The 12719-nt window shown below is 47.9% G+C and overlaps 1 protein-coding gene across 3 annotated transcripts in view; it reads right to left on the minus strand.

Annotated features, from left to right (window-relative positions):
- The window catches only part of NCKIPSD (NCK interacting protein with SH3 domain), a 47593-nt gene that overhangs the window by 26690 nt on the left and 8184 nt on the right, over positions 1-12719 (minus strand). For all 3 annotated transcript variants that reach the window (XM_069866213.1, XM_069866214.1, XM_069866215.1), the window contains exons 2-3: positions 1036-1148; positions 64-265 (exon numbers count right to left, since the gene is read on the minus strand). In XM_069866213.1, the coding sequence (XP_069722314.1) occupies positions 64-265; positions 1036-1148 (315 nt within the window). The remainder of the gene's footprint in view (positions 1-63; positions 266-1035; positions 1149-12719) is intronic.

The raw sequence follows: 12719 nt of genomic DNA on the forward strand, positions 1-12719 counted from the left end.
AAACAGGACAAGTGACATCACCCCACCAAAGGGGGGACCTAGAAGGTATCCAGACACTGTTACCTGATAGAGACCTTCATCCTCCTCCTCAAACTCAGTGTTTGGAAGACTGTGATGACGCTCGTACCCTGTCCGGCACATGCCGTTGGGCTGCCGGGCTACATCCAGATGGTGATCGCTGGAGGATTGCGTCATAACCATCCCCTGGGGGGTGGGAGAGTGACTTTTGCGGGACACAGTCTCCTTCCGGTGATGGATCAGTTTTCTGAAACGGAACGACACCATCACGAACAGCACAGCTAAAGGAAGGGAGCAACCACGTTACAACATTTAAATGATACGCTTAAATGATTTATTGCATTTGGGTTATACATACCAGAATGGGTTATATTACTCTGAACACCAACTCCAGTTTCATTAACAACTAAGGAAGCACTTCTGGGGGAGGAAGGAAGAGACTCTGCAAGAGCCCATAATTTATTCATCAGTTCACTGGAGAAAAATGCTTCTTCCTCGGGGGCAGAGTCACATATTGCATCGCAAGCTTCAGAAATTGCCTTCACTTTAGAATCACTGTTCAACTGAGATTAAGCCAGCGTGCCTCAGCAGACTGCGAGGTGTCAGAGAAAGACAAAACTCCTCCTCACAAGCAATTATTCGAGAACATAGTAAGGACCTCACGCCACATGCCAACAACCTCTGCAATTCCTGGCTGGCAAAGAGGACAAAATGCATCTGGAATGGTTTGGGATTTCTCCTCTAAGCCTACAGTGCAGCTGGGAATTCTCTCTTCTTTCCATACACAGGGATAGAGCGGGGAGACCAAAGCACTGCCCTGCTGGACATGGTTGTCAGGAGGAGCCACAGTGGCTACCAGCGCAAACAATGGGAAGCTCTCCGAGTGCTTCAGCACTTGACAGCACAGGGACTCAAATCAACGACATCCAGTTTGACCCCCAAGAACAGGAAAGACACAAACATCACATGCTGACAACCCTTCATCCAGCAGCTCCCCCAGATGCCTGTTGTACTTACTGGAGGACATCTCTCTGCTCCAGGTTGTACTTCCCCCCATTCTTCATGGCTGCATTGTGCACAGCTTCAATGGCACGGTCAATAGATTGGAGAACAACATCTTGCTCCAGCACCTGAAAAACACAACATCCCACATGTTACTGTGGTTCATCAACCGCATCATCTGTGGTTCTTTTACACCAGATCTTAGAGCGGGAGAGACCACAGGATGGGAAACCCACAGAGTAGGCACCACAAGAGCCAAACTGCCAATAAACAGTTCCCAGAGCCAGAACCCCGTCTCAGCACCATCTCATTGTTCCCTCCTTCTTCCAAAGGAAATATATTTGAAGCTGCGCTTCAAACTGAGTCTGCTCTTTCAAGGTCTGCAGTTGGAAAACAAACTCACTACCACATGCACCAAACTCGAGCGATCATGACAAGAACAGCCAGGGCAGGACCATGAAGCAGCCCAAACTGTTCAGTTTGCTCCTGGGAGCTTTTGTGATGCCACTGCAGTTATCCCACGTTCAATTATTTCTGCTCTCACGGCCCTGCTATGGAGCTGTGAACGATACAGACCTAGTCAAAATCTGGTGGCCTTCAGAGTCCATTGGTACTAGGTTTGCATTTTTGCTTGCTTTTTTTTCTTGATGCTTTTTATACTTGTTTTGCAACTCAAAGTGACTTTTCCAAATCTCCACCCAAACTGTCATAGCAACATTTATTCCTCCTGCCAGCCAGTTTAGCACTCATTACTGCAGCTGAAATAAACACCAGCCTTGAGACAAGAAATACTGAAGACATTCATTCCCAGGCTTACACAGGATGCTGGAAGAGCTGTGGCGAAGGGGCATGGGAAAGAAAATCAGGTTTCCAGGCTTTGGATTTCCTTCAAGGCTTTGTTTGCCAGCAATTGCCACGCCTGCAGAAAAGACCTTTACAGGACTAAGGCTGAAGGCAAAATACACACTTCCAAGGCTTCACCCTGGATCCAGCAGGCCCACAGATCTTCTATAAGGTGCTGCTGGTGCCGGCACCATCCATTCGGTACCACCCCTGGCAGCCTCAGCCCACGCACGCTGGGGAGCAGCAGGAGCAGAGGGAAACGCCTGGACTCCAGCGCTCACTGCAGCTGCTTGAACAGTAAAAACCCTTCATCTTCACTAGCTTTGCCCCCTCCCTGCATCAGACCAACCATTTATCCAGCCAAAGAGCAGCTGGAATCTCATCAAGGATGCACCTTAATTGGCCTTAGGGGGCTGCAGAAGGCTGCCCTCCCCGCCAGGGCTGAAAGCGCCTGCCTGCGTAGCACTGGCATGCAGTTTTCTGATAACATGCTATGTATTATTTATATCCTGATTAATTACTAAACCAAATGTGAATTAAGATCAACTGCAGACTAGGAGGCTGGGGAGGAGCAACCTCCAAACAAGGTGGCGAAGAGAGGCCCCCTCTGCAATACTCAGCTTTGAAAAAGAAAAATTTAGGATTTTTTTGTTGTTGTTTGTTTGTTTTCCCAAGAAAGAGAGATGGGGAAGAAAGCAACTGGGGAAAACTTTAAAAATAAAACCAGCTATATTAAACTACATCTACTGAATTCATTAAAGTATCAGATCAAGGACAAAATCAACACTTAGAACCCAATTTTGGGATGAAGCTTCCTAGCAGCCCCATATGGCTGAGGGAGCATTTCACCACCTCTAACTATAGACCTAAGTAGGGAAGTGGAGCAAAGCTCATTCGAACATCTTTAAAAGAGCACTGGAAGGAAAGGCAAGCTATTTCAGAGAACACATCTCATTTTCTGAGAAAAGAAAATTACAGCAAGCTGTGTGCTTTCTCTGGGAAAGGGGAGCAGTGCAGATGTTTCCAGTGTTGCCGTCCCGAGGGGAGTTCCATGCTGCTCCAAGCACAACAGTTCCCTGCCCTCATGCCATTCCCACCCCAAAATCCTACGCAGTTCATGCTACAGGCTCCAAGCACCCAATCTGGCACACTCCCTGATCCCTCACTTGTAGTCCCTCTAGATCCATCACCACCTCCATGAGATGCCCCCTTCACGCTGCCTCCTCTCGCCCTCCCCAGCCCGCCAGGCATTTGCCCACATGGGTTTCCACGTTTCTCAATCTGATTTTCCCAAGAACATCGTTGTACAAAGCACTGAATGCTACTGAACAGCTCAGCATCTCTGCCCTCTACCAAAGAACCTGTCAACATCGTCCGCAGGAATCCACAGGCTGGAGCTGCTACTCGCCGCACGATGTCATTTGTTATGGAGAGGATGCTCGCTTTCTGATAAAACACAACATGTTCACACTAATGCAGCAGCGCTGTGACAACCGGCTTTTAGCTGCTGTGCTCTTTCCTTTGTTTCTGCTCCCCGACCCGCTATTAACACGACCCTATCAAAAGGGCTGGAATAAAAAAGCAGCATTAACTTGCCACTTACACTTTATGACACTGTTGATGCTGCTCATAAATCATCATCTCCCTCGCTCAGCTGAGCTGCTCACGGCAGGTCTAGAGCACAGGGGCGACTTGCAGTTAGGGTTTGTGGGACATGCAGCTTTGGGGATCCTCTGCACTACAGTCATAAACAGAAATCGGTATCCTGGATAAATCATGTGATTAGAAGGAATCCTCACGCTCCACGAGTTAACCAAAATGGCATTGCTTCATTTCATAGAATCATAGAATCACCAGGTTGGAAAAGACCCATTGGATCATCGAGTCCAACCATTCCTATCAAACACTAAACCATATCCCTCAGCACCTCGTCCACCCATTTCTTTAAACATCTCCAAGGATGGTGACTCAACCACCTCCCTGGGCAGCCTCTGCCAGTGCCCAATGACCCTTTCTGTGAAAAATTTTTTCCTAATGTTCAGCCTGAACCTCCCCTGGTGGAGCTTGAGGCCATTCCCTCTTGTCCTGTCCCCTGTCACTTGGGAGAAGAGCCCAGCTCCCTCCACTCCACAAATTCCTTTCAAGTAGTTGTAGAGAGCAATGAGGTCTCCCCTCAGCCTCCTCTTCTCCAGGCTAAACACCCCCAGCTCTCTCAGCCGCTCCTCTTGTTCTCCAGCCCCTTCACCAGCTTCGTTGCTCTTCTCCGGACTCGCTCCAGAGCCTCAACATCCTTCTTGTGGTGAGGGGCCCAGAACTGAACACAGGATTCAAGGAGTGGCCTCACCAGCACCGAGTCCAGAGGGAGAAGAACCTCCCTGGACCTGCTGCTCAGAAGTTCACTCTGGCCCCCGCAGGGCCCTGAGATAAGATCCTGTCCCCTCCCACACTCCAGAATGCAGAGATGAAACCCTGCTCATCGCAGGCTACAGCTCGCACAGAAGCAAGGGAGTACATGGAAAGGGCACCGCTGCAGGCGAGCTGTCAGAGGAAGCACACCAAGTAAAGCCCAGGAATTCAGCTGGATTTACAGAATCTGTGCTGCCAAGCGCATGGGCTGGGGCTGGCAGAGCCCCGAGCCTCCAGCACGGTGGCTGTTCATCAGCGAGCAGCTCCCCGGTGGCACCAAAATGCAGAGAAGGCAGCAGGGACAGGGCAATGACAGAGGTGGAAGGTGCCCTTGCAGGGCGAGTGCAGGAGTCTCCTCAGTCGCCACGTGCCGTGGCCAAGAGCCATCAACAGGACATCATCTGCCACCCAACATCGCGTGAAAAATAGAGGGGTGTTCTGGTGAGGTATTGAGCCACATTCACACAGCATCTCACCTCAAAAAGGAGCAGCCGCCACCCCTTGTATCAGATATTTCTGGTTTAATCAAATAAAACATGGCAGCAGAGAAATGCTGGGCTCTATAAACAGCCCATCGCAGCCAGGGGAAGGGCAGGGCAGTGATCCCTGATGCTCACAGCCGGACTGGCTGGTGGAACATCACATCAGAGAACCATGGGCACCATCGGCACCCTGCAGGCAAGCTGCCCTGCAGGAACAAGTTACAGCTCAATTAAAGCCACTAACATCAGCCAGGGAACAGAATTTCTTCCTTCATAGCCCAGCACAGGAAAATCACAGAAGCATCAATAAATCATTACTCCCTCTCTCCTTGCTAATAACAGGAACAAACAAAGGGTTTCCCCAGAGCCCTTTGCCAATTTTCTCCTGCCTAGTTGGCAGGGGGGCAGAGCCAGACCTCAGTGCTGCTCTGGGATGCTCTGCATGCCCTCCTCCTGAGGCAGGCAGGGAAGGAAGCCTTTTGCAAGGTCATAGAATCATAGAATCAGCAGGTTGGAAGAGACCCACTGGATCATCGAGTCCAACTATTCCTATCAAACACTAAACCATGCCCCTTAGCGCCTCGTCCACCCATTTCTTTAAACATCTCCAAGGATGGTGACTCAATCACCTCCCTGGGCAGCCTCTGCCAGTGCCCAGTGACCCTTTCCATGAAATATTTTTTCCTAATGTTCAGCCTAAACCTCCCCTGGTGGAGCTTGAGGCCATTCCCTCTCGTCCTGTCCCCTGTCACTTGGGAGAAGAGCCCAGCTCCCTCCTCTCCACAACCTCCTTTCAGGTAGTTGGAGAGAGCAATGAGGTCTCCCCTCAGCCTCCTCTTCTCCAGGCTAAACACCCCCAGCTCTCTCAGCCGTTCCTCATAAGACCTGCTCTCCAGCCCCTTCACCAGCTTCGTTGCTCTTCTCTGGACTCGCTCCAGAGCCTCAACATCCTTCTTGTGGTGAGGGGCCCAGAGCTGAACACAGGATTCAAGGAGCGGTCTCACCAGTGCCGAGTAAAGAGGGAGAACAACCTCCCTGGACCCGCTGGTCACACCGTTTCTGATCCAAGCCAAGATGCCACTGGCCTTCTTGGCCACCTGGGCCACTGCTGTGACGGAAGAAACGGGACAACACACAGTAATCAATACGATCCTTGTGAAGCCATTTAATCAAAGTTCATAACACATTTTATACCTTACTTAGCTGAAGCAAGCCATTGTTTTGCAAGCTGATTTGACAATTCTCCATTAGCAACAAGTAATCATTAGTTACAATACATTATTATATTTTCCCATGAGAAACAGCTATGTGAGCGTTTCAGTCTACAAATTGATAGACTACAAAACAACAAGTCAAGGACTACCAAGGAAAGCTTCCCGTGAGAAATGAGAGGAGTATAAGGCAGAACAACTCTCTTTTGTTGCAAAGAGAAACCTTGAAGACAGTGTGTCATTTACCGTAGCTGCTTCTTCTGCAAAGTTAGCTTTAATTCTGGTGCAAAAGCTGTGAGGCCTTATGCCAAGGTGCCTTCATTTCATTTAGCATAAGCTGCTCAGTGCTTGGGGTGCTCATTAAATGACCTCTGGTTCGTAACCATCCATCAATTCCCCCGTTTTCTTTTTGAGCAATCCAAGCACTATTTAAAAGTCGCTCTGTTGATTTTTGAAAGCATCAAAATAAACAAGATCATAGAATCATAGAATAACCAGGTTGGAAGAGACCCACCGGATCATCGAGTCCAACCCTTCCTATCAAAATATAATACAAGATAATGAAAGAAGCAATACAAGAGCTATAATAACTAGCATAAGCGCACCCTTAATCAAATCCTTTAACCAGCCAGTGAAACCAAAACCATTCAGCCAACTATCTAAGCCAAAACCGTCAGTTACTTGCAATTTGTTAGTAAGCTGCTGCAGTTCACGTAGTTGGCGATATATTGATTTTGAACGATCGGACAAATTCATACAACACATTCCTTCAAACTCTTCACTGCTGGCTCATGTTCAGTCGCTGTCAACCAACACCCCCAGGTCTTTCTCTTCCAGGCAGCCAGGCTTATAAGAAGCATCCTCCCAGGACACCTCGCGGGTACCCAAGCCAACCCAGGGCATGGCTGGGCACAGGCAGGGATGCATTCAACCCTCAGGGCTCACACCGCTCTCACCTTCACCCCACCAAAAGCAGCCTCCCCAAACAGGGCACACCTGCACAGGGTGTCATACGCCTCTGCTTACTCCATGTAGGGGCTGAGGAGAGACCAGAGCATTTTGGAAAACACTACTGGTGTCCTGGCTGCGCAGGCAGCACGACCTCCTTTCCTGCTTTGCTGGGGCTCTTGAAAACGTCACTCCCCTTCCTCTTAGTTTTGAGTCCTTCCACACATTCCACCGGCGTTGTTTAAATGCACTCATATAGAAGAACTTGCTCAACAGTCTAGAATAATCATACCTTTCAGAAAAGCATTTTCTAGGCAAACAGGCTGACAGCTCCATCAGCGCAGACGGGCTGAGCCACCCTGTGCGTGCGAGACTCCCACATTTCTGAAGGTGGCCCATTAACGTATGGCAGGCTTTTCTTTGCCTCCGCGGGGGGCTGATCCTAGAAAACATGGCATTTTTTTCCCGTCCTGCCTCCCCAGTTTTCAGTGATCAAAGGCGTTAGCTCTTCTGCACGTGCAGGAATCGGTGTCCTCATTCCACTAGATGCTTTTGCAGCCACAAGAGTGGCCAGGCAGGGCTGCTGACTTCCAACCTCATGTCACAGCTCCAGCTCTCACGCAGCACAACAACAAAAGACAGACAAAGTTTTGTCTCCAGTGACAGCTCAGTTTTCACGCAGCTGCACTGACACGGCCCATTGCTGAATTTAGGATATTTATCCCCCTGGCGTACACAGGCACAGCCTGGCTCTTTGTTACTCAAATTGGAGATGAACGCCACCTCTTAGGTCACATGCCATTCATCCCCAGTCACCGCCAGACTGTCTGCACGCTGTATTCCTTCCAGATTTAAACGATCACGGCAGCAATTTACAAAAATCAAGTAGCCTTTGTCCATGGCAGCGAGGTGCCAGATACGAGTTCCCCCTTCTGAACCACAAACAAATGGGCTGAGTTTTGTTTTTTGCACTGTTGTGGGAAATTCAGCTCCTTTTCTTCCCCTTTTTGTAGCGTCAATCAGAAATTTTTAGTCCCTAGGCTGTTGGCTAAGAGACATGCATTAACTTATCCTTGTCGGCACGAAGATATTGTGCCTCGCGGCACTTAAAAATGCACCATAAAAACACATGTGAAACAATGGGCAACTGTCCTGGTTACTGAGCACATAAGAGGAGAAGAGCTCCAAACAAACCTGCAGCGTCCCTGACACGCTAGCGAGCGAACAAAGACAGGGCTGAGCTCTTCTGACAAAGAGGCGGCCCAGAAACAGATCTGGAATTCCTGCTGATATGCTATCATGGTTTTCTAACAGATTGGTGTTTTTCTGCTGTGTGCTGACAGCAGACGCTTGAGCAGAGAGCCTGCACAAAAGAGAAATGAGGAGAAAGGAGAGCAGGGGAAAGGGCTTAAGCTGTGCAAATCCAGCTACAGCAGAAGCCGGAGTTCCTGGGAAAACAGATACGCTAACTAGGGGCAGCACAGGCAGGAGTGGCATTTGGGATAAACAAAGCCCTGAAGACACCAGAGGGATGCACAGCAACCAAATTCCAACCGATTTCTCCCCTTCAGAGTCAAAGAGAAGGGAGAGGCACGCTAAGGAACAACGAAAAGCATGCGACCCACCACTGCACACTGGTACTTCCCAAGGTGGGAACGTTCCATCCTGGGTCTCTCCAGCCACGCTCAGCTCTTGTTTATGGGCCATGAGCATTATTCATCATCCACCAGTTCCTTCCCCTCACAATTCTGCACCCTCCAGTAACCAGAACACATCTCTTAAGCCAAAACATGCTAAGAGGATAAAAGCAGAGGCAGAAGTTTTTAAAATTGAGCAGTTGACACATACTTACATATCTTTCTATTCTCTGCTGCCTTAATTCTTGCTGCTCTCAGTGCTTCAGGGCACTTCTCTGGCCCAGCCTGTCCCAAGTCAACAGCATCAGACAACAGAGCTGCCCCTTTCTTTAGGGTTACCTGCTTAGCGTCCTTTCGGCACTTAATTTTCAAGCCAAGTCAATATCAGACACGATCAACAACACATACATGGGAAAGCTCTTATTGATTTAACAGGATGCTAGGAAAGAAAACTAACCTGCCATCTCAGCCCCAGTGAACATGGGAAAGCAGACCTGGTGTTGGGCAGGCACATACAACCCAGGCACGCCAGCCAGGTACGAGGGAGAAGGAGCAAGAAGGGTGGACAGGTCACCATCCGAGACAGCACAGAACTTGTGGGCTTGGGCATGCACAGCTTGGGTCTGCCACGCAGAGAATATGTGCTGCTTTCTGGCATCCGTGGCATCAACAGCCATGTGTACTTTATTAAAGCCATTAATGAGGGAAAAGAGCTTCCATACTCAAAGAGCAAACCCAGGAAAGTCATGAGCTAGTTTGATTCCTGGACAGATATAAATTGCACAAAATTGTAAACCAAACACAAATACCCAGGACCTTTTTAGTAGCACTGTGACCAGAGCCGCAGGTCCCAACACAGCTGGTGCTCCTTCCTGCAAAGCCATCACTGTGAAGATGAGAACCTGCTTTGCATTACCAGGAGCAAGCCTGAGAAAGACCTTGGAAAGTTCTCCCTAACCAAAAATGATTCCAGCTGGAAGGATCAAAGGCAAATCGCTTGCTGCAGGGGCAGAATTTTGCAGCGCCCTGGACTCTGTGTGTGGAGTAAACATTGCCTCTCCTGCCGTAAAGGGATGCAGCTCCCACCACGTGCCTCAAAAATAAGAAGAAAGCTAGCAAGGGAGGAACAGAAACCACATTAACTCATATAGAAAATCTAGCTCTTGCATCTGCAATGAGCATTTCTCTTCTTCAAGTTACCAGTGCATCCTACCTGAAACAGAGCTTATCACAATGATGTACGTGATCAGATCACATCTGCAACCTACTCTGAAATAAAATGACTCCCAAACCACTATACAGAAAAATCTGAGTATTTGTTACCAGGAGAATCACTCCAAGCAACTGCATAGCAAGAGCAATCGGAAAGGCTGGGTTTATGCTGTCCCTCTGCTCAAAGACAGGGACATGGTTTAGTGTTTGATAGGAATGGTTGGACTCGATGATCCGGTGGGTCTTTTCCAACCTGGTGATTCTATGATTCTAAGACAGCGGCTCCACCCTCCCACAGAGAAAGCTCATTCCAAGGTGGAGCGATCACTTACAAGCAATCCCTTCATCAACACCCCTTCACACAAGTCCCAAGCACATCAGATGGACCAAGATCCTTGAGGACTTCTCCCACGAATGGTGTCTCAGGGCAGGGACCCAAGAGAGCAACCCCACTTACAAAGTTTCTCCAAAGTAGATGCCCAAAAAAACCCTTCATTTCTATATAATGTTCCCATAATATGGATCTCCCCAGCAACTTCTCTTCTACCTACAGCCCTCCCAGGTCACAGCGACAGGTATATGAAATATCACTACTAGGACATGCAACCAGGTTTCCTCTGGCTGCCAGCAGCATTCACAACTTTAACCTTGATACAAAACACTCATTCAAGGATTCAAACAAGAAGTATGAAAACTGGGCTCCCAGTAAAAGATAACCCTCAGATGCTCATTTGCTTTCAGGTGGGCTGTTGTAAAGCCAAAACAAGAAGGAACACCTCCTCCTGAAAGAAAAAAAAAATAAAAAAAAGACAAGCATCCTCCTTGCTGCCCTACATATACCTGCTATATGTTTTGATCTCTTCAGAGAAGTGCTGTAGAACAGGGGATCCTGTTCATGCTTTTGGCTTATTAGTGCTACACACAAAAATTACATGAAGTTAGGTGTGCTGGCTAATTATAGCAAAGCCATTTAAAGACTGCTGAGGGTGCAGGTGCAGGGCAGTAAGGGAGAGGGTATCAGAAGGGCTGAAATACTTCATGCGGGCTGTGCTGTCACGATGTAGATCATGCTAATTGGCCACAGACAAAATACTCAAGCAGGCTAACGTACTTGTTAGCAGAAAGCTGCTCCTGCAAGCACATTTATTCCTAGTAAAGCGGATGCTTCTGCTGAAGCAATCAGCACCCAGACAGCAAATTCAGGGCATCAAAGCAATTGAGCTTTATTGGGACAATGAGAAAGCTCATACTAACTCATGCCCAAAAAGTAATTAAGATATCAGTGGTATCTATAATGGTGTTTTACAACTTTAACTGTTACATGTGCAATCACAAAGGCAGAGCAAAAGCCAAAACAAACCCCAGAAAATTGTGAAATAAAGACTCTGCAGCCTCCCAAGTTGCTTTTTGACTGCCAACAGTGGGAGAAGACAGCACACGATTTTTCTGTGCTGCAAAACTCAGGCAGACTGACAGCTTCCACTGACCTACAAAAGTACCTTGAGAACTGCAACTTTAGCTATGTTTATCTGAGGAATGAGGCTAACTTGCTGTTATCTCCAGATTCAGTTCAAGAACAAGTCTTGGGTTGTTTAGTGGGCTTTTTAACCTTAAAAGAAGATTAAAGGGTTCAACTGGATTTGCTGACATTTCACTTATAAGGAAGTAAGAGGTGGGTCATGGAAGAAAAGCAATTTGTTAGCGCCCCACACTATCCGCAGAGGAAAAATAGCCCACACTACTTGAGCTGCAAGTTATAATCCCATCTCCTTTTGCAGCACAGAGTGGCACAGGCTTCCCAGAAACACAAAGAAATGGAAACGGGAGGGGAATGCCCTCTTAGGACATTGTGCTACAGGCAGCAGAACAGCCATAATCCTGTTTTCCTCACTACCCAAGGCAGTGAAGAAAAAAAAAGTGCATTTTTTGGAAGGCTTACTTCTCACGCACGAAACTTTCAGCCCAGCTCATGTGCCTTGTTACTGCGGTGATCGCATCCACCTCTCCACGTGCCACATTCACCCATGTCAGCAATGCCACAGACAAGATGATGATTACCCAAACTGAACACTGGAGGGGTTTCTTTCCCATCCCTGATGTAAAGAATTATACTGTACGGGCCCCTTGATAAAGCTGCACAAGTATTTCAACACTGCTGTTATCTCTTGTCATCAAGCTAATGGAAAACAGACATGAAATCAATTAAAAAAAACAAATTAAAGGGGATGCATTTTTCAGTTTAAGTCAATAAAGGTGATTCCAGGACAGACAAAAGCTTCATTACTTAGAACTCAGCGTTTCAAAGGATGCTGGGTTTTTTTATGTCAAATGGAAAAAGTCTATAGCTACAAACACTTGAGTTGGCCAGGCTCGGGGAAATCCCTAAGCTTCTGCTTTAAGTAGGTAGTGAATTTTTACGATCATCATTCTTAGTAAAGGTACTGGGTTTTCACACCATTATTCTTTTTACAGGCTGAAAAACAGAGGCTTCCCTGATACTTAAGCTTCTTCCCTTGTATTCCACAGGGATGGCCAAGCCCAGGCGCAGAGGGAAAGGGACAGTGGACCTGCCTTCTGCTGTCACTTGGGTGCGATTTATGACCTGGGCACTACATTCAAACTGTGGTGCCCCTTGTGCCCCTCCGACACACATCCTTTCCCCAGGAAGGGAGGGGGAAAAAGGCACCTTCCAGTAGCCTGGTAAACCATAGAATCCACTGTGTTTACCCAAAACAGAATTGTCATCACAGGCTGAGAGGCCACAGGTTTGTATTTGTCTTCTCAGTGGAGAGCTTCAACTTGATCTCTTTTGGCAGCCATCTGGTCCTGCAGGAGCCATCTCGGCACACAGACACCGCACTGAACTTGACTGACAGAGAATCATAGAATCACCAGGTTGGAAAAGACCTCCAGGATCATCAAGTCCAACCATTCCTATCAATCACTAAACCACGTCCCTG

The sequence above is a fragment of the Phaenicophaeus curvirostris genome, chromosome 11 (genome assembly GCF_032191515.1).
Source record: "Phaenicophaeus curvirostris isolate KB17595 chromosome 11, BPBGC_Pcur_1.0, whole genome shotgun sequence".
Taxonomy (NCBI): domain Eukaryota; kingdom Metazoa; phylum Chordata; class Aves; order Cuculiformes; family Cuculidae; genus Phaenicophaeus; species Phaenicophaeus curvirostris.